Below are 22,702 nucleotides of genomic sequence, written 5' to 3'. Positions count from 1 at the left end.
TTCTTCATTTATACCCAATCAAAGGTAAAAATTACCAACCATATTTCAGAGACTTCTCAAAACGAATACAGTAGAAAAAACAAAATTTGGGAACAAGCAAAATTTTATTTAGTAATGCTTAGATTTCAGCTTCATAATAAACAATTTATTACAAATCGATGTTAATTAAAAGAAAACAAAATATAAGTATGATATACTTAAAATGTAATATATAAACCAGTTAGTGTGGTATGAGAATGCTATTGTAAACTCAAATTCAGATAGAGTGCCTTGGCAAATATATAATTGATAAATAACACTGACTATGTCAGCATTAGGATAAATAAAAAATTATAATATCTATCAATCTCCTCTGACAAGCACTGTGGTACAAATTAGTGTGGTGGCTGGAAAATACTTTTATCTCCTCAAATTCCTTAAGGGGAAGGGGATGGAGCACAGGGCAGAAGGGAAGATAAAGGTGCCAACCAGGAAAATCATTAAGTATAGCCTGAAATGCCAAATCTCTTTTACTTAGGACTTCAGAGTTTTCCACATACAATACTTCTTACTCAATTTATTCCTTCCATCTTACTTCCTTGTCTGTATAATCTGAGTGGTAAATTTGCAACATAAAATGAAAATACATACTTCAGGGGGGGCACTTTCCAACAAGACAATTTCCCACTCTAAGAGAAATATTTGCAATTTAATTTCATCTCTATAAACTCAGCCCCATTTGAAAATTTTAAAAACTCAGTAGAAGACACATGAAATCATCCAACTGTACTATAGAGGAAAACAATTTGAATTGTTAATTTAAAAAATAAAGGGCAGTCGGATAGTCTTTTTTCCTTCTAATCTATTCTTTAAATTACCTTTCTTAAATTGATGTCACCTAACAAGAGTGCCTGAGCAGGGACAAAGTAAGTAAATAAAATGGGTCTGTTCAAAGAAGAGAATGTGTTTTGTCTTCTTGCAGATTGGTGTGTTTATTAACCCTTTTATCCTCTGAATGCCTTTCTGAGATATAAGTGCTATTTGGATAGTCAAATACCCAGGAAATCCTAAAAAAACAAAAACCCAAACATACTTAATAATCCCTGATTTCCAGCCTTCAAATTTTTACCTCAGCAGGTGTTTTAAGATCATCTGGTTTCTCCCAAGTAGACTGTTTTGTTTCAGTATTGTAGTAGTAAGTCCTTCCATCAGGTGATTTATGTTCAGTCCACATTGATTTCTAAAGAAAAAAAAATTGCAACATTTAAATTATTTAACAATGTCACTAACAGCGAACATCAGTATTATTGGTTTCAAAGCAATATATGACAAAATTAAATGGGTAAACTTTTGACAGTTTAAGGCACGTAGAATAATTCAGTGATGCAAATAAGAAGATAACTGAAAATCAGATTTTAAAAGTACTTCAAAAGCAGCATGAAATCAATTCAGGTTTTAGGATCTTTTCATTCTACACTGTCTCAGAATTGTAAGGCTATGAGTATTCTCATAAGAACGGTAATTTAAAAAAAAAAAAAAAGAAGAACGGTAATTTTATAACTTAAGATAATCTTTCAGCAACACAAATCAATGCCTTATGGATAAGAATTCATGCTAATGTAGTATGTAGGTGAACTGATCATGAACTCAACAACCCAAATCCAAAGAATATTTACATCAAGTTGGACAAAGTTCTACAGAACCTACACTGATATGCTATAAAGATGCAGCTGTCAAAATTAGAAAGCATGACTTTTGGATGACAATAAGAACTTAACAATCAACAAGGTGAAATTTAACAGATATAAAATGTGAATCCAAATGCCTCAACACAAGATAGGAGAAATCAAGCTTCATGTGAAACTACTCGCATATAGAATATAAATCCACTCTTGGGGTCCAAAAACAAAACTACTAAGAACCTACTAAAGTTCCTAGTAAAATCTGAGATATCAATAGACATACCTCAAATACAGGTTTGTTAAGAGTTTTACAAGAGTACTATATATACATGTATGAATACCTGCACATACAAAATGATAATAAAGGGGAAGGGAGGAAACTTTGAGAGGTGGTATTTAATGGTGGTGATAGTTACATAGGTCTATTTCCCAAAATAATCCAGTTGTACACATTAAATATGTACAGCTTTTCATATGTCAATCATACTTTAATAATGTGGCTTAAAAATAGTTTTACAAGGAATCATGAGTGAATGAATTACTGGATGAGATCAAAGGTACTAAGTCCAGTTCTGGCAGACTGGTAACAAACTGAAATATGCTTGGAAGAGGGTTATAGAGATCATCTTTCTACATTTCTTCCAATCTAAGACAAAACATTACTGTATATACCTCTAAGAAAGGAAAGTAAGATCGTCAAACTGTCACATACTTTGTACCACTCAGCTTTTATGTTAAATATTATTGAAAGAATTTATTTTTACTTAGACATTGGCTTTACCACAAATCACTTTTGTGAATAAATAAAAAGGAAAACAGGCAAATAAGACAATTAAGCTGTTCCTTAAACTTCACTGTAAAACCATTTTTTTGTATCAGAGTTGCTGATATCCATTATATTTCACACAATATCATCTGGCATTAAGGATACACATAATGCAGCATTTCTCAAAAAAAATAAAACAACCAAAAACCACTGGTACTGACTTAATTTTCTTGCATTTTTACGTAAAGCTAATCTACCTTTCCTGCTTCCTTATCAACTTTATTGAATAACCAGGGGCCCGGTGCACAAAATTTGTTCATGGGTAGGATCTCTAGGTCTGGCAGGCAATCAGGGCCGACCTGTGGGGCGATCGGAGGGCCCGCTGGCACCAACTTGGCTGGCCTGGCGCTGCACCCCCGCCGCCACTGCCTCCCTCTTTGGGGTGACTGGCAGGGTGATCGGGGCCCCCACTGGCACCCGCCTTGGCTGGCCTGGGGCCTGCAGGCTAGGGGCAGTCCCTGTGTTGAGCGTCTGCCCCCTGGTGGTCAGTGCACATCATAACGACCAGTTGTTCCACCCACTGTTTTGCCGTTCAATCAATTTTCATATTAAGCTTTTATTATGTAGGATAGAAGACATACTTTTGATTTCTGCTTTGGGAATGTAGCTAAATTCAAGTGTTGGTTTTGCTACTCTCTCACCATAATCATTTCATTTCTAGCTAATAAAAGAGTGCTGTGCAATTATTTCTAGGATTTTCTTCTAAACTACACTGATATTAATTCTTCTCATGTTGGCTCGTTTGCTATCCAATCATGTACAACTAGCCATGACTACTACCTGGAGAACAGAAATCATAAGACATGAATTATAGAGTGCATCCCAATTTCATTCATATTAAATGGAAAAAAATAAATATGCTAGTAGAAAACTAGATAATTTAAGGATCATTTGTAAAAAGTGAGAATGGAGAGCCCAGCCAGTGTTGCTCAGTGGTTGAGCATGGACCTATGAATCAGGTGGTCACAGTTCAATTCCTGGTCAGGGCACATGCCTGGGTTGTGGGTTCGATCCCCAGTAGGGGGCATGCAGGAGGCAGCCAATCAATGATTCTCATCATTGATGTTTCTGTCTCTCTCTCCCTCCCTCTCCCTTCCTCTCTGAAATCATTAAAAAATAAATACATTTTTAAAAAGTGAGAATGGAGAACACAAAATAATGTGATTTTAGCAAGGACAAATGATTTTTCCTATAACTTTTGAGAATTAGAATGAAAGAATTATAGGTAGCCATTAGAATAGAAAGGACCTGATAAAATTTGGGCTGTTTGATAACAAAATGAAGCCCCTTCCTAATGAGATTTGCTAAGTCATCTGAAAACCAGTCACAGAATGGACTGGAAGAATTAATGTATTATAAAAATATCCATACTACACAAAGCAATCCACAGATTCAATGTAATCCCCAGCAAAGTTCAAATTGCATTTTTCACAGGAAATAGAACAATCCTAAAATTTATATGAAACCACAAAATACCCCCAATAGTCAAAATCATCTTGAGGAAGAACAAAACTGGAGGCATCACGCTCCTGGATTTCAAACTCTGTTACAAAGTACAGTAACCAAAACAGTTTGATATTGACATAAAAACAGACACATAGGACAATGAAACAGAAGCTGAAGCCCAGAAATAAATTCATGCACCTATGGTCATTTAATTATAACAAAAGAGCCAAGAATATACATAAGGAAATGACAGCTTCTTCAATAAGTGATGTTGAGAAAACTTAGCCAAATTCAAATTAATAAAACTAGATTACTATCTTATACCACACACAAAATTTAACTCAAAATGAATTAAAGATTTGAATTAAGATCAGAAACTATAAAGGCTCCTAGAAAATATCGGCGTTAAGTTCCTTGACAGTGGTATTGACAATCATTTTATTATCTGAATCCAAAAACAAAGGCAAGGAAAACAAAAATAAATAAGTGGGACTATAGCAAACTAAAAAACTTGTGTACAGCAAATGAAGCCATCAACAGATGAAAAGGCAACCTACTAAATGGAAAGAAATATTTGCAAGTAATCTTATCTAATAATAGACAAACATGGTAATTAACCGTACCTCGAACACACTTCCCATTGGCTAATCAGGGCAATATGAAAATTAACTGCCAACCAAGATGGCGGTTAATTTGCATACATAGGTGCAATCTTGGGAGGTGAAAGGGATCGGAAACCCAGGCGGCAGGCAAGAGCTGGGGGGCGGGCAAAGGCGGCCCTGCTGGCCGCCTTTGCCCGCCCCCCAGCAGATGATTGCCATTGGAAAGCCTGGCAGCAGGCGAAGCAACAACCCCAGGCCGGGGGTGTGGGCTGCCTGCGGCCAGATATGGCATTGTGGATCGGAGGGAGAGAGAGCCTGGGCGCAGGCCAGCCGGCACCCCCAGACCCCCCGGGCGCCGGGGGTGCCAGCTGGCCTGCTTCTCCGTGATCGCCATGGCACCCCCAGCACCTCAGCACCTGAGATGCAAAGGATGGGGATGAAATGACTTTTCCCAACCACATCTGCAAATATCCTGGGGAAGGCATCACTGAAGAGTTCACAACAACTCTCTTACTTGGCAAGGAAGAAAACAGCTGGCAACGGAAACAATCCCTTACATCAAACTTAAGGTCCCTCTGAGTAAAAAAGAGTATTTCCAAAGTAAAGGAGGGAGCAGGCAAAAATAATAGGTTCTCATGACTTCCACTAAAGTTTGAGCATATGACAGAGTCAAAACGAACATACAAATTAAAACAGACAGTGGACATTCAAATGACCTGAATCAACTGTCACGGTTTGTCCCAATAGCAGCAATGCTTATGTGATAATATAGTTTAACAAACATACAAAACAAGTCACATGATAAGAGAGGTTCGGCTTCTAAAGTAAATTGAATATGTTCTTTAAAAATTCTCATGTCCTCCCCTCTGACTATAATTCTTAATTTTCCAATCAGAAAATTACCCCAGGTGATCCAGTAACATGTAGAACTTCAGTTATCTAACTTTTTTTAAAAAAACAAACATCCCAACCATTTTTAAAATATTTAAATTGATATTTTAGGGTTAAAATTATAGAAGATAATTAGATCCAAATATATTTTCTGAATAGGAAATATTTCAGTTTTTAATTTTAAAAAAATAAACATAAAAAAATATGTAAGTGAAACATTTTCCCAAGGAATTCTGAATTAGTACCTTTCCTTCTAACTTTGTTCAAATTGAGAGAATCTATGGAGTTCCCTATACTGCACAAGTTTTAATGAAAGAAAATAAGACTTTCTAAGAGCATCAAATACATGTTTTGTTATTTACAAACATATATACTCCTCTCTCTCTCTCTCTCTCTCTCTCTCTCTCTCTCTCTCTCTCTCTCTCTCTCTCTCTCTCTCTAAAATATATTCTTACTGATTCAGAGAGGAAGGGAGAGGGAGAGAGATAGAAACATCAACGATGAGCTCCGGCTGGTTTGGCTCAGTGGATGGAGTGTCGGCCTGTGGACTGAAGGGTCCCAGGTTTGATTCCGGTCAAAGGCATGTACCTTGGTTGCCGGCACATCCCCAGTAGGAGGCGTGCAGGAGGCAGCTGATCGATGTTTCTCTTTCATCGATGTTTTTAACTCTCTATCCCTCTCCCTTCCTCTCTGTAAAAAAACAATAAAATATATTAAAAAAAAGAAAGAAAGAAACATCAATGATGAGAGAGAATCATTGATCGGCTGCCTCCTACACGCCCTGTACTGGGGATCAAGCCCACAACCCAGGCATGTGGCCTGACCTGGAATCAAACTGTGACTTCTTGGTTCATAGGTCGATGCTAAACCACTGAACACACTGGCCGGCCTCAAATCTAATTTATAAATTCATTCCAAGGACATATACAGCTTGAAAAGCTTTGGAAGTAGTTTCAAAAAAACTAGCTTTTAAGTAACAAGAAAACAGTTATAGAAGAAAGTTTAAATTAAAAGAAAAAATTGTTTTGATTTATTCAAGAGTGGGAACATCCTCCATGAAAATGTGTACCTTGACTGTGGATGGCTGGGTGGCCTTATTACACCTTAGGAATTCAAATGCTTTTTACAATGAAAAGAGAGTTTCATCTCATTTCTCTACCAGGGTAGATGTCTGTCAACAGAAGGTGGACATCAATAAAAGGAGGGGCTTGCACAATCAATCCAGAAAGTCAGCAATCTATGAATAATCCAGAACCGAGTATTAATCTCCTCTGCCACACACCCTCCCCTCCCAGCCACTGAGCAAGATAATTACTCTCAAGTCAAGCTAAGTGCCCCCCAGTCACAGCGGCCCAATGCTGACATACAAAGCATACAAATAATTCTCACTCTGGCATAAAAGTGACAACTTTCTTGGAAGAAAAGCAGATACTATAAATTTCTTGAAGTCTTCCTGAAACATTTTTTAAAGTAATTTTTACTTCTTTAGAAAAAATGCCATGGGAAACCATCTGTAATAAAATGCCCATTCTATAAAATAATTCATCTATACTAATAAAAGGGTAATATGCTAATTAGACTGGGAAGCCTTCCAGATGTTCTTCTGGACAAAGCCATGGTGGCGGGGCTGAGGTAGAGGCGGTTAGAGGCCAAGAGGGGAGGGCAGTTGTGGGTGATCAGGCTGGGGGGGGGGTGCAGGGACATTTGGGAACAAGCAGGCCGGCAGGCAGAGTGGTTAGAGGCAATCAGGCAGGCAGGCAGGCAGGTGAGTGGTTAGGAGCCAGCAGTCCTGGATTGCGAGAGGGATGTCCGACTGCTGGTTTAGGCCCAATCCCTGTAAACTGGCAACAGGACATCCTTCGAGGGGTCCCAAATTGGAGAGGGTGCAGGCCAGGCTGAGGAACATACCCTCCTCCGTGCACGAATTTGATGCACCAGGTCACTAGTTCTATGTAATAAAAGACTAATATGCAAATCGACCAAATGATTGCTATGACACGCACTGACCACCAGGGGGCAAACGTGCAACGCAGGAGCCCCCTGGTGGTCAGTGCACCAGAAGCCAGGTTCACAGCTGGCAAGCACAGCTAAGGATGTCTGACTGCTGGCTTAGCGGGAGCGGGCCTAAGCTGGCAGTCGGACATCCCCAGAGGTCTCCCAGACTGCAAGAGGGCCCAGACCGGGCTGAGGGACCCCCCACCCTGCCCTGAGTGCACGAATTTCGTTAACTGGGCCTCTAGTATATCCGATAAGGAGTGAGTATCACAAATATATAAAGAATTCATACAGTTCACCAGCGAAAATCCCCAAACAATCCAATTTAGAAACAGGCAAAGAAACTGAATACACTTTTCCAAAGAAGAAATACAGATGACCAACAGGTACATGAAAAGATGCTCAATGCCACTAATTATCAGGGAAGTACAAATCAAAACTACAAGATATCTATCACCTAACATCTGTTAGAATTATCACCAAGAAGACAATAAAAGTGGTAAAGAGGATGTGGAGAAAAGAAAACCCTTGTGCATTACTAATAGGAAAATAAATTCGTATAGCCATTATGGAAAACAATATGAAGATTCCTCCAAATATTAAAAATAGAACTACCACTTGAACCAGCAATTCCACTTCTGGGTATTCAACTTAAGAAAACAAAAACACTAACTTGAAAAGATATATGTATCCCCATGTTCACTGCAGAATTATTTACAACTAGAGGCCTGATGCACGAAATTCATGCAAGAGTAGCCTTCCTTCCCCCGGCTGCTGGCACCGGCTTTCCTCTGGAACCCGGGACCAGGGCTTCCCTTGCAGCCCCGGCTTCATCCAGAAGGTCGTCCGGTCTAATGAGCATATTACGCTTTATGTATGTATGTGTGTGTGTACATATGTATATAATGGATGTGTATACACACACACACACATACATACAATGGAATACTATTCAGTCAACCAAGAGAATGAAACCTTGCCATTTGGGACAACATGGATAGACCTTGAGGGTATTATGCTAAGTGAAATAATCAGACAAAGACAACTACCCTATAATCTCACTTATATGTAAAATCTTAAACAAACAAACAAGCAAACAAAAAACCCAAGCTTATAGACACAGAAAACAGATTGATGCTGGTTGCCAGAGGGGAGTGGGGGAAAATGGGTGAAATGGGTAGAGTCAAAAGATACAAACTTTCAGCTATAAAATAAATGTCATGGGACTGTAATGTACTGCATAATCAATACCTTCTATATATATAAAAGGCTAATATGCAAATAGACCGGAACGGAACAACCGAACAACCAGCTGCTATGACGTGCACTGACCACAAGGGAGCACACAGAGAATATGGTGGAGCAGGTGAGCGGGGGGGGGCCAGACCAAAGTGAGGCACTGGCTGCTGTCATTGGGGCGAGCCTCTGGTGGTTATTAAAAATTCTTTGCTCCCGCACGCTGCAGTCCCGCCTGGCCTGGCGCTTGCACCTGTTGCTGGTGCCAGCCCTGCTCACACCCATTGCTGGCGCCCAGCACCAGCCGTGATTGCTCAATACCATCAGTGGATGTGAGTGGCGCTGCTGGCCCCGATCGCCCCTCAGGGCTTCTCCACCTCCCCCTGCTCCTGAGGGGCGATTGGGGCCAGCAGCCGCCTCTCGCACCCACTACCAGCGACAACCCTGATTGCACTCACAGCTGGTGCTGGAGCCACCACTCGCACGCACTGCTGGCGCCCGGCGCCAGTCCCGATCGCTTGGCGCCATCAGTGGGTTCAAGCAGCGGCTGCTGGCCTTGATCGCACCTGAGGGGCGATTGAGGCCATCAGTGGGTGCGAGTGGGGCCAGCACCATCAGCACATGAGAGCGACGGCAGTGGGACCAGGGTCTGCGGCAGGAGGGGCTGTGCTGGGGTACAGAGGATGGGCTAAAACCTGCCTCTGTGCCCACCGCAGCTTTGCGGCCCACAGTTCCTTTCAAGGTGCACAAATTAGTGCACTGGGACCCTAGTAGTTAATAATACTGTATTTCATATCTAAAAATTGTTAAGAGTAAATCATAACAGTACTCATCACAGGAAAAATTTTTATAATTTGTAAGGTGAAGAATGTTAAATACGTAACTTATTGTGATCATTTCACAATGTATACAAGTACTGAATCATTTATTGTATACCTAACACTAATATGTTAATTAAAATAAAAAGAGATGAAGAACTTAAAGGGAATGACCATAATCTGAAGCATACAAGTAACTCCTATTTGTGTACCTGAATCTAAAAAGAAAATAAAAGCTTTCAAATAAATACATAATATTTTTGGAAAAGTTTAATAGAAAAATATGAAATGTCACTCCTCCTAAAATTGAAATTAATTACTATCATTAGCCAAAAATAAAAACAGGGCTTTTCCCTGCTGATAGAGCTCTTGCAAACATGGTGAACGTTCCTAAAACCCACCGAACTTTCTATAAGAAGTGTGGCAAGCATCAACCCCACAAAGTAACATAGTACAAGGGCAAGGATTCTCTGTATGCACAGGGAAAGCGACGACGTTATGACAGGAAGCAGAGTGGCAATGGTGGACAGACTAAGCCAATTTTCTGAAAAAAGGCTAAAACTATAAAGAAGATTGTGCTGAGGCTTGAATGCATTGAGACTAACTGCAGATCTAAGAGAATGCTGGCAATTAAGAGATGCAAGCATTCTGAACTGGGAGGAGATAAGATAAAGGGTCAAGTGATCCAGTTCTAAGCTTCATATTTTGTTTTATTATGTGACAATAAAATCTTGATAAGTTCATAAATAAATAAATAAATAAAAACAGGCACTTACAATGAAAAAATACCAAACAGATGTTATAACCATTCAACTTTTAAAGCAAAAGATACAAATTTAAAATATTTATATATAGTTCACAATTAAAAGTGTTTCTCCCTAATTAAAAATATTGACATATATGTAATCAATTCATAGCTTTTACATTTCCTAAATCTGGGGTAACAGCTACCTCCAGGAATGTAGTTCTGAATAAATGAAATTATACATATAAATTTTTTTTCATTGATGTTTAAGAACACAAGCAAAAAATGTCAGAGGCTAAAGAATGGTACTATTAAAAATAGGTATAAAAATACATTTTTAGGTGGTCTCAAGCTTACAGTATTTTCCAAACACATCACAAAATTGTTTAACAGTATACCTACAGAAGCATTAGCAAAAAGAACGAAAAGATACTATCTTGAAATCAAGTGTTGAGGAAAAAACCTGTGGCACAGCAATATAATTATTCATTTTCTAAAAAAAGTCAAGCAATTATGAATATTCTGTCTTTCTGACACTGTTAAGGAAGGTACAAGAAAAAAGTATTATTATTTTTTATTGATTTCAAAGAGAAAGGGAGAAGGTGACATAGAAACATCAATGATTAGAGAGAATCATTGATCAGCTGCCTCCTTCACACCCCACACAGTGGATCAAGCCCACAACCTGGGCATGTGCCCTTGACTAGAATCAAGCCCAGGACCCTTTGGTCCACAGGCTGATGCTCTATCCATTGAGCCAAACTAGCTAGGGCAAGAAAAAAATATTTTAAACTACATTAGTTTTGTAATAAAACACAATTATATATTTGTACATAAGAGTAATCTCTAATGTAATGCTTAACTAAAAGTTTACCAGGCTAATTACTATGCACCTACAAATTTCATTTTCCTTCTAATTGTGATGGGCAGAATCAAATCCTTGATATACATTGGATTCCCATTAAGTCCCATCAAAATCAGTTTTCAAAATAAATCATTCACAAACCATTTTTCAACATTTGGCATGGAAATAAAAGGATTAAAGTTAGTAAATATTTAATACAGAAATAAGAATATAACAGGCTAAAGTATAATGAAATAAATATCTTTCAGAGGTACTTACTGTGCCTGTTGTACCTAAAAAGAAAAAAGAATATTTATAATGTAATAAATCATGCTATCCTTGAGTTAACAGTTGAAAAATACTTAATAGTATTTCTGCCAAGTCATTCCATCACACTAAAAATCCTAAAACTGTCCCATATAACCTATGATTATGTACTTGCTATTTCCAGGAAATAAATATCTATAGTGCAACGATTTTCAGAATCAAGTGGCACATTGAACTTTCAATCTGCAAACTCAAAGCTGGTTTGAGAAGTATTCATACATATGCCTTTTGTTTTTCTTGTTCTTGCTATTATTAGGTGTTCTCTTTCTCTGCTATACTACTAAAGTACTTGAAAATACCTCTCTAATCCTATGCTTTAGATTTCTAGCAAGTTCAACTATCTAGGGTCCACTGAGAACAATTAAAAGAGGTCACTATGACATCAATGGTAGAGCCAAGGTATTAAAAAGTAATTAAAAATAAATGTTAAGTAATTTTCCAGGATTATTTAGGGTAATAGTAATTAGCTCCAGATATCTATATACATTAAAATATTACATTAGTTATTTCAGAACATCGTTTCAGCTTAAATCATGATATAGTGAAACATCTTAAAAACATCAATTATGTCCCCTATAAACCTGTAGGAAAGCACACTGTGCATTTAAACATGTTGTGAACCATGTTTAAAACAAAAGTTTAGGCATAATCACGGGACAAAGTTTAGCATGCGAAATACTAATTTATGTGGAACATCATTTACTCATGGATAAATGAAGAGTTACTATTACATATTATAACCACAAACACTTATTGGTAACTGGCTGAAGAAAAATATTATCATAGGACTTACGAATTGCAATGACTACAAGGACCAAGCAAGGTAACAAAAAAAAATAACTAAGTAGTCCAGAGGCCAATAAGAATGCATGTTCCACATGAAGTGCTACCCATTCTACAATGTTTGCTGATACAATTATGAGCTCACCAGAGTTGTTCATTCGATACTCTGAGACCACGGTAAACAATAAATATTCAGATCATCCAACTTTTTCAGAGAAATAAAAATCTTTGGGCAAAAAGATAAATTCAAACTTTATGTAAAGTCAACAGACTTTAAATGTTAGCAACTAATTACAGAATTTAAAAACACTGTGTAGGCCAAAGTATATCCATAGACCAAATTTGGTTCCAGAACTCTTGACCTAAAATTAGTTTCTTATGGATTTAATTATGAATGTTATTCCTAATTCCCACTGCCTTAAAAAAAAAAAAAAAAAAAAAAAAAAGACAAAAATCAGGAGCTGATTATAAATCACAGGAGATAATGCTTTCCCTTCCTCATTATAATATGGTAGCTACTGTTCAAAGGAAGTGTAACATACACCACCATAAATGGTATGCATACCTGCTGTTAAATCCATATTATTTACTCCTGGCTGTAAGAAGAAAAAGAAAATTAATAATATTCACCTTGTTTAAACTGTATTTTACATAAGTCACTCATAAAGAACAATCAGTTCCCTCTATGTATAATTCTCAAGCCACTGACTCAAAGATTTTTTGTTAATTTTAGTGGTCTCAGTTCCCTGAGCTTGATATAAATTATAAAAAACATCAGGAACCTGAGGCTACTGAAGTACTTTAATCTAAGTGCTACATTTATACAACCATCAATTATATACAGATCAACAACTCTTCAGTCACAATTCTGAAATCCAAAAAGCTCTGAAAACCAATTCATGTTTGACATCAAAACTCATTAAAGTAGCAAAACCTGACCTGAATGAAATGAACTATTTAGTCTTTATTTGCCCCACGTCAGAGGAAATATCCATGTTTCACTATGGAAATACTGTGCTAGAAATTATAGGGCACTGCCCAAGACCCCATAGGAATTTTTAACATAATATATAGTATATATAATTTATTACTCTATAATATTAAAAAAAAATTGACATATATCTGGTCCTAGGGGTTTTGTATAAGACACTACAAACTCAGCACTCCAATGGAGTATGCCACATCTGTTCATTACAACCACTAGGCTATCACGTAATAAAGAAGTTGTACAAATTTGAATATCATAATGATTTATATATTGCTATACTACCCAGTGTTCATAGTTTTGATAAGTAATGTGCCACAGCTAAAGTCTCAAAAAGTAATGGATTTCAAATGTAATCTTCTGATTTCTAAATCTAGAATCTAGTATTAAATGACATCATTTCAATTTTCAATTGGCACTCAGTAAAGCACACGTCTACTCTTTAATATATTATAATGCTAGCAGACCAATAAAATATTTATAGTTGACAAATTTGCTTTTTAGTATTCCAGTCTTATCTAATATGTACAATCAATTTGATAAAAATATTCATATACTATAATATAAAGGGAAAAATGGAACTGCTTATTCAGGAAGCTAAAAATAAAAGTTCACTATAATTCCAATGTTACATTACAGTACTCCAGAGGCACTTAAAAAGCTAACAATTGCCTATCAAATACGTATATATTATCTATATATATAAAAGTTTAAAATGCTAAGTGTCCGACCAGTTGCTATGATGCGCACTGACCACCAGGGGGCAGATGGTCAATGCAGGAGCTGCTGAGCTGCAATGACTTGGTAGCGGTGATTCTTGGGTAATGCCCCTGAAACCACAGAGGAGGGAGAGCAGTTCCTTGCAGGGCCGCGCATTTCTACCTTCAGCTGTGGGTTATGTTGGTGCTGGGGCACTGTCAGCCTTGAATCTGGTTTACTACACACTTGCATTTGGGCTCCATACCCTGTATGACAGCAACTTTGCAGAGTGCCCTCTCGCACGCTGGGACCCCTCAGAGGATGTGGGAGAGCCAGTTTTGGCCCGATCCCCGCAGGCCCGGCTGAGGGACCCCAACTGCCGGAGGGACCCTGTAGATGCCAGGGAAGGACCACGGGAGGTTGGCTCCAGGGTGTGTCCAGCCCATCTCACCTTGTCCCGCCCCGCCCCGACGGCCACCTTCTAATTAATTTCCTTTCAATGTGCAGGAATCTGTGCACCGGGTCACTAGTTTAATGTATAAAAGTAATCAAAACATCACAGGAAATAGTTATTTTCACAAGATTACCGGTAAGGCAGGCTGCATGGAAGCCTGAGACATATGAGACATCATCATTCCAGGCATTACTGAAGACATCATTCCAGGCATCTAGAACAAAAGTAAAAAAAAAAAAAAAAAAAAGGTTACTGCATAAGACCAAAGCCCTTAATATGACTTGAAGAATCTATGTACAACTTAAGATTAAAATCCAGTGAGCACTATATTATATAGGTAATATGCTTGTTGAATGAATGAAGTACTTTATCAATGATCTATTTTAATACTTATGTGATAATTACTATGTATAGTCGAAATTATTTTAACAAACTTTAAAGTTTAGGCAATTACATTATTTGTAATCTAAATTTAAGAATATTAATTTCCTTTCAATTTTAGCTCAACACTCATGCTTTTCTCCCTTTTTTGGAGCACAACAAAAACTTTTTTTTCCCTCCAGTATTTCTCACCTTTGAATTTTAGTATCTAAGTTAAATAATTGTATAGCAATCTGGTTCTTTAGATCAAAGGTGTTTAAAATTCAGTGATTTTTAAAATTACATAAAAATCTAACTTCTCGAATATAAATCATCTATAACCTCACTGGTAAAAAAAAATTAAGTATATACATAAATATCTGAAGAAAAAATATTAGTTTGGAAGCTTAATCTAGTGTACCAATAACTGCCATCCAAATCTACAAGTTAATCTTTCCTATTAAGCATGAATAAAGATCATGAAGAATAACACATTTCCAAAGGATTCCGACCTATGCTCATGTATATTAGTATAGTTCTACATTATAATTTTGATTTTACTATGAACAAATCTAAAGAAAACATGGAGGTGGTAAAAATTATATACAATCATAGGTACTTAAATAAATAACCAATTATTCAAAAATTTCAAATTAAATGAACAATTTGAGAAATAAGAACCAAAAAGAAATAAACATATTAGTCAACAGGAACATATACATGTAAAGTTACTAAAGATAGACAAGACCACCCACACACTGAATTTTATTACTTGTGAAAGTCAAGTCATCAAGCAAAACCAGGCCAAAGTACAATTAAAATTAAGTAGAATGGTATTTATGCGTTAAAGGGAAAGTTTTTTGCTTCTCAAAACATTAAATAAACTGATTAAACATCACTGAACAAGAACTTAACAGAAAACATGTGACTAAAACTTGAAATAAACATTCAAATAATCCTTAAAAAAAAAAAAAGGTGCAGAATTTGAAAATCAAAATAACAAGCCTCCAGCACCCACACTAACAGAATAACAAAAATAATTTGCACATTAAGAGAAATAACAAAAGAGATCAAATGAGAACTAGGCTTGTTCCCTCTCCTTCCCAACCCCTACAGACACACCCTCACATTAATTTTTCATTAGGCTAATAGCAAAGTAGGTTTGAATTCTGTAAGTACTAAGTTACTGATTATGGTGAACCTGCTGTTTAAAATGGTCTGTTTATAAAATCAAAAACTAGTAACACACCAGTAACTAGAATTCTAAGCTGAATTGAGGAACTGAAGTTTGAAAACTTAACAGAAAAACAAAATCTCTATCATGCAACGATTTCCACATGGTAGCACAAATGAATGTAATTTCGAACTGAAATACTGTGACACACAAGTAATCAAATCCCATTTAAAAAACAGAGCACAACAGAACATGGCCAATGACACAACAGATAGTATATGAGAATCATTAAAGAACAGTTTGCTCTGGCAAGGTAGTTCAATTGGTTGGAGCATCGTCCCGTACACCAAAGGGTTGCATGGGTTCAATCCTGGGTCAGGGCACAAACCTAGGTTTCGGGTTTGATCCCAAGTCAAGGTGTCTAGGGGAGGCAACCAATAGATATTTTTCCACTCACATAGATGTGCCCCCCCCCCTCTCTCTCTCTCTCTCTCTGTCTCTCTCTCCCTCCCTTCCTCTCTCTCTAATTTAAAAAGGTGACAGAATTTTCTCAATTGTTCTTCCCAAACTTCCAATTTTAAAACATCCAAAAATTTACCTTTAAGACTAGAACTCATGATATTGGTTACAGAATGAGATTTAATTTCAAATAAAAAGATAAATTCTCACTCAGTACCTCAGTAAATTCTTAGGAGTAGCAACTAGTTAAGCTTGTTCAGCCCGACATTTGGACGACTCTTAAATAAACTGACTATTCCAAAATTAAATAGTTCATTAATTTTAAACCAAACTGTAATGCTATTCACATGAAGCCAAAGAACAAAAACATAAATATGCAAAATACAATGTTTCTTATGAAAAGCTATTACAAGAGCTTGACAAAACAACAGCTCTTCCAGAAGCTTGAGTATCACAAACAAGCCTGATTCCCAAAGCCTGAAGAATCCACTTTGTGGAAATGTTATTTGTTTTTCATTAATTCTACAACACACATAATTATTTTATTTGTTTTAATACCACACTGATAATGGAAATCTAGGCTGCATTATCAGTGTGGTTCCAATCCCCAAAAGTGATTTTCTTTCCTCTGCCTAAGTTTGAGACAACTGAACTACTTTGCTGTCCCCTTTCTGATGATAGGTTTATTTCTTTCTTGTTTCACATGAAGAGAATAGGTCTTTGGTGTCCCAGCTTTATTTGTTGAATATTTTAGACTTCTCACTTTAGGCTTATTTATTCTCTCTCTTAAGGCACCATAATATAATGGAGTGTCTTATGATTGATGGCGCTGTAACTTCAATGAAATGGGATATTGGCTCAAAATGGTTAAAGAAAAAATTCTTACCCTAGTTGCCACAATACTACAACAAATTCCATGAGCCAGATCATTCAAGTTACAAAGTCGTAGTTCATGCAAGCTTCGTGTGAAGCACATTATAAAATCACAATCACGTAGCAGTTCACAAATTTCCATTTAAGCTACTGAGGCAAATATATTAAGTGCTATACTAATTAAGAATTGGATCAGAGAGAACCGAAGTGTGAAAGACATATATTAACTCAAATTTGATTTTTAAAAACCATTCTATAGTTGCAAATTGACTTAAAAAGTTTGATTTTTGCTTTTTTACTTGGTTCCCTTTAAATGTGCCAAATTCAAATTCCACAATATTAGTACACTCTACAGAGGCTATTACATGTACTATTTATATATATATTTTTCCTTTTTACTGAATATACTGGGGTGACATTGATTAAAAATTATACAGGTTTCAGGTACACAATTCTACAACGCATCATCTGTACACTGTATTGTAAGTTCACCACTCCAAGTCAAGTCTCCTTCCATCACCATTTATTCCCCCCTGTACCGTCCTCCATATCCTCTCCCTCATCCTCCCTTCACAACCACCACACTGCTGTCAGTGAAGTTTTTTTTTGCTCAATCCCTCCACTGTCAGGCCAGCCCTCCAATCCTGACTCTAGTGACAACTGTCAGCATGTTCCCTATGAGAATGTCTCCACTTTGCATGTTAGTTCATATTGTTCATCAGATTCCACATATGAATGTAATCACACGGTACTTATCTTTCAGATAAATTACAAGTAGAAATCGCTGGATCACAATGCAATTATATTTTTAATTTTTTGAGATAACTCCACACTGCTTTCCATAGTGGCTGCACCAATCTACTTTCCAGCCAGCAGTGCATGAGGGTTCCCTTTTCTCCACATCTTCACCAACACTTGCTGTTTATTGATTTATTCATGATAGCCATTCTGACAGTTGAGATGGTATCTCGTGGTGTTAACTTGCATTTCTCTGATGATTAATGACTTTTCATGTCTCTATGTCCTCTTTGGAAAAGTGTCTTTTGCCCATTTTTTAATTGAACTGCTTGGTTTTTGTGTGTTTAAGTGAACTATTTAAAAACAACTTACATCTATATCACTAACCCACTTTATGAACAAATGTATGAATGAATAAAAAAAGAACCTTTGAATAACTGCAAAACTACATTTTTTTAAAAAATATACTTTATTGATTTTTTACAGAGAGGAAGGGAGAGAGATAGAGAGTTAGAAACATCGACGAGAGAGAAACATCGATCAGCTGCCTCCTGCACATCTCCTACTGGGGATGTGCCCGCAACCCAGGTACATGCCCTTGACCGGAATCGAACCTGGGACCTCTCAGTCCGCAAGCCGACGCTCTATCCACTGAGCCAAACCGGTTTCGGCAAAAACTACATTTTGTAATTTAATTAAATAATCATTCAACTGGAAATAAACAAAAATACTCCTAAAGAATATCCCTTTTTCAAGCTGCATCTTTCTTTTAAAATTGATTTGAGAGAAAGAGAAAGATATCGATTTGTTGTTCTTTTTATTTATGCATTTATTGGTTGATTCTTGTGTGTGCCCTGACCTGGGATCAAACTCGAAACCTTAGCGTATCAAGATAACACTCTAACCAATTAAGCTACCTGGCTAGGGCCTGCAGCACATCCTTAACCAAAGTAAGTGGCTGCATTTTGAAACAATCATTTAACCTTACTTCCTTTCCCTTCATCTACAATTATATATAAATTTAAGACACTTGTTGTTTTGATATAAAAAACAATGATAAACAAAAAAAAGACAAAATAATACTTGCACAAACTATTATCACATGAAATAGAATTTTACCATTTAATAAGTCAGCTGCCAATATTCAAAATTTAGTTTGCTAGATTTTCTTAACGTGGAGAGTTTAGAATTGACTAAGTCCAGTTGACCCTTGAACAGGTGGGTTAGGAATGCCGATTTCCTGGGCAGTTGAAAATCCAAGTATAACTTGTGACTTCCCCAAAAGTAACTACTAATAACCTACTATTGATCAGAGCCTTAATAACAACATGGTCTACTAATAAATATTTTGTGTTATATGTATTTTACATGGTATTCGTACAATAAAGCTAAAGAAAATGTTATTTTAAAAAAACCGTAAGAAAAATACATTTACAGTATTTGTTGGAAAAAAATCCCCATCTAAGTGGACTTGTGCAGTTCAAATCTGCATTGCTCAAGGGGCAACTGTATATTCTTTCCTTTCAAATTCCAAAGAGGTTAGTTAGCTTAATGACAATCTCATACCGCTATACAGGGAAGCAGCCTAGTAAGCTATTTTGTCCTTACACTCTGGAGTCAGACTGTCAGCATTCCTATACCAGCTTGGCCACTTACCAACTGTGCAATTTTGGGCTAACTTACTTAACCTAGCTGGGTCTCAATATCCTTACCTGTAACACGGAGAAAAATTACTCATATGAAAATACTGTTATAGGGCATCAAATGGGAAGATACACTTAGAAGGCACTTAGAACAATGCTCAATAAATGATAGTTTTAACTCAGAATGAAAGTATCCCTTGGGTTGCCTCTTATCGATTCCCTATCTGTCTGATAGGCACTTTGGTTCTTTAAAGACATCTAGTAAAAATTGTTAATCATCATCTTCAGTAGAAATCAATACATGTAATGACAGACAATAAATCAGTCTTGTATTAACATCAGTTTACAGCTGGCTCTGAAATGTTACTGTACAATTCACTTAATTCTCTAAGTCTTACCATTACCGTCTAAAAATTGGACATCCATCTAGTAGTCAACCTACTTTTCAGAGTCAGGAGAATCAAATTTAATAGAGTATATGAATCTCTGAAAGTTGTTTAAACATGGTGATATAATTCTCACACAGATTAGGTGCCACAAATCCTATTCCCTGAAACCTTTAAAAAGAAAAAGAAAAAGAAAAAGCCCTGGCTGGTCAGTTCAGTTTGACAGAGCATTGTCCCAATACACCAAGATTATGGGTTCGATCCCACATCAGGGCACATATAAGGAGCAAACAATGACTGCATACATAAGTGGAAAAACAAGTCCATGCTTCTCTCTCTCTCTCTCTCGCTCTCTCTCTCTCGCTCTCTCTCTCCCCGCACCCCCCAACCCAGCCTTCTCCTCGCTTTAAAAGTCAATTAAAAATATTTTTAAAAAGACAAAAATTGTGAAAAAGGGCACAAGGCAACTAAATAGTTTTAATTATTCAGTACTACTTAGCCCATTCTCTCTATTGAACCTCAAACTAACTTGTTCAATGAGGGTACAGAAAATATAAAGAGCCCTAACTGCTTTTGCTCAGTGGATAGAGCATTAGCCCACAGACTGAAGGGTCCTGGGGTCAATTCCCGTCAAGGGCATATATATACCTTGGTTGCCGGCTCAATGCCCAATAGGGAGTGCGCAGGAGACAGCTGATCGATGTTTCTCTCTCTCCCTCTTTTTTTTTTTTTTTTAAATAAATTCCATTGATTTTCTACAGAAAGGAAAGGAGAGGGATAGAGAGTCAGAAACATCGATGAGAGAGAAACATCGATCAGCTGCCTCCTGCACACCCTCCACTGGGGATGTGCCTGCAACCAAGGTACATGCCCTTGACCGGAATCGAACCCGGGACCCCTCAGTCCGCAGGCCGACGCTCTATCCACTGAGCCAAACTGGTCAGGCCCGATGTTTCTCTCTCATCAATGTTTCTAACTCTATCCCTCTCCCTTCCTCTGTGAAAAAAATCAATTAAGAAATATTTTTTTAAAAAAAGAAAATATAAAGAGAACACTACTGGGTAGGAACATGTGACACAAAAACTTAAAACCAGAGCTAAATGAAAATGAATGGTACCATTTTATATTTTAAAAGCTCTAAACATACTGAGGATACACACACAAATTGTAGTGTCTCAATTAAGTTTATAAAATCAGACTGTAAAACACTCAAAAAGTTGTCTAAGCCTTCTTTTAGACATAGGCCTTCTAGGACACAAGTATGGAAGGACGCAAGACTATTATTACTATACTAGAGGCCCGGTGCACAAAAATTGTGCCCTCAGCCCGGCCTGTGCCCTCTCGCAGTCTGGGACCCCTCGAGAGATAACGACCTGCTGGCTTAGGCCTGCTCCCGGGTGGCAGAGGGCAGGCCCAATCCCTAGGTGCAGCCCCTGGTTGGGCTCAGAGCAGGGCTGATTGGGGAGTTGGGGCGCCGCCCCCTGTCATGCACAGAGCAGGGTGGATCGGGAGGTTGCGATGCCACCCTCAGTCACCCTCAGGGTAGGGCCGATTGGGGGGTTGGGGCACCACCCCCGTCACACTCAAGGCAGGGTCGATGGGAAGGTTGCGGCACCACCCCGTCACGCACACAGCAGGGCCAATCAGGGGGTTGTGGCGCCACCCTGTCACGCACAGAGCAGGGCCCATCAGGGGGTTGGGGCGCCGCCACTCTCACACTCAGGGCAGGGCCGATGGGGAGGTTATGGCTCTACCCCGTCATACACGGAGCAGGGCCCGTGGGGGGGGGGGGTGGTGTTGGGGCGCCGCACCCTGTCAAACACAGAGCCGCAGAGTGATCAGGGGGTTGGGGCACCTTCCCCTGTCACGAACAGAGCAGGGTGGATAGGGAGGTTGTGGCCCCGCCCCCCTGTCACACACAGAGCCGCAGGGCGATCAGAGGGTTTGGGCGCTGCCCCGTGTCACACTGATCCCGGTGCCAGGTGGCCTCTCAGCTCCGCTGATCCCCGTGCTGGGAGGCCTCGCGGCTCCACTGATCCCGGTGCTGGGAGGCATATTACCCTTTTACTATATAAGATAGAGGCCTGGTGCACGGGCGGGGGCCGGCTGGTATGCCCTGAAGGGTGTCCTGGATCAGGGTGGGGGTCCCCACTGGGGTGCCTGGCCAGCCTGGGTGAGGGGATGATGGCTGTCTGCAGCTGGTCACACACCCTTCAGGGTGGGGGTCCCCACTGGGGTGCCTGGCCAGTCTGGGTGAGGGGCTGAGGGCTGTTTTCAGGCTGGCAGGTGCCTGAAGCTCCCAACTGCTCCTTTTTTTCTTTTTTCTTTTTCATTCTGGGCCAGCTTTAGCTCTGGCTCCAGCTCTGAGGCCTCTGCTGCTGAAATCAGGTATCTGGTTTGTTTGGGTTCTATAATCGAAACACTGTATCAACTCCAGCTCTGAGATCCCGGCAGGCTGAAAGCAGGTTTCTGGGGTTTTGCTAGCTTCTATATTTGTAACGTTTCAAACTGCAAGCTCAGAGGCCAGCAAGGCAAGCGGGAAACGTTGGTTTCCTCTGTCACTGAAGCAAGCAAGCCTCATGTTAGCTTCAAGCTGCCTGGCTGCCGGCCGCCATCTTGGCTGGCAGTTAATTTGCATATCTCGCTGATTAGCCAATGGGAAGGGTAGTGGACGTATGCTAATTACCATGTTTCTATTTTATTAGATAGGAGGATTCTCCACCAAGTCCTTTAAACTTGACTCAGTATATCTAGTTA

At 38.5% G+C, this 22,702-nt stretch overlaps 1 protein-coding gene and 1 pseudogene across 15 annotated transcripts in view; one reads left to right on the top strand and one right to left on the bottom strand.

Moving 5' to 3' along the window:
- Positions 1 to 22,702, bottom strand: part of PRPF40A (pre-mRNA processing factor 40 homolog A) — a 60,038-nt gene that overhangs the window by 25,835 nt on the left and 11,501 nt on the right. For 12 of the 15 annotated variants that reach the window (XM_059704443.1, XM_059704442.1, XM_059704441.1 and 9 more), the window contains 4 exons: positions 14,446 to 14,526; positions 12,740 to 12,770; positions 11,344 to 11,357; positions 1,109 to 1,219 (listed from right to left, as the gene is read on the bottom strand). In XM_059704443.1, the coding sequence (XP_059560426.1) occupies positions 1,109 to 1,219; positions 11,344 to 11,357; positions 12,740 to 12,770; positions 14,446 to 14,526 (237 nt within the window). The remainder of the gene's footprint in view (positions 1 to 1,108; positions 1,220 to 11,343; positions 11,358 to 12,739; positions 12,771 to 14,445; positions 14,527 to 22,702) is intronic. The other 3 variants (XM_059704435.1, XM_059704445.1, XM_059704440.1) reach the window with 2 other exon arrangements.
- On the top strand, positions 9,853 to 10,185 carry LOC132238636 (large ribosomal subunit protein eL42-like; annotated as a pseudogene).

This window comes from Myotis daubentonii, chromosome 7 (assembly GCF_963259705.1).
Source record: "Myotis daubentonii chromosome 7, mMyoDau2.1, whole genome shotgun sequence".
Lineage (NCBI taxonomy): Eukaryota > Metazoa > Chordata > Mammalia > Chiroptera > Vespertilionidae > Myotis > Myotis daubentonii.
This window is presented reverse-complemented; position numbering and strand designations above follow the sequence as displayed.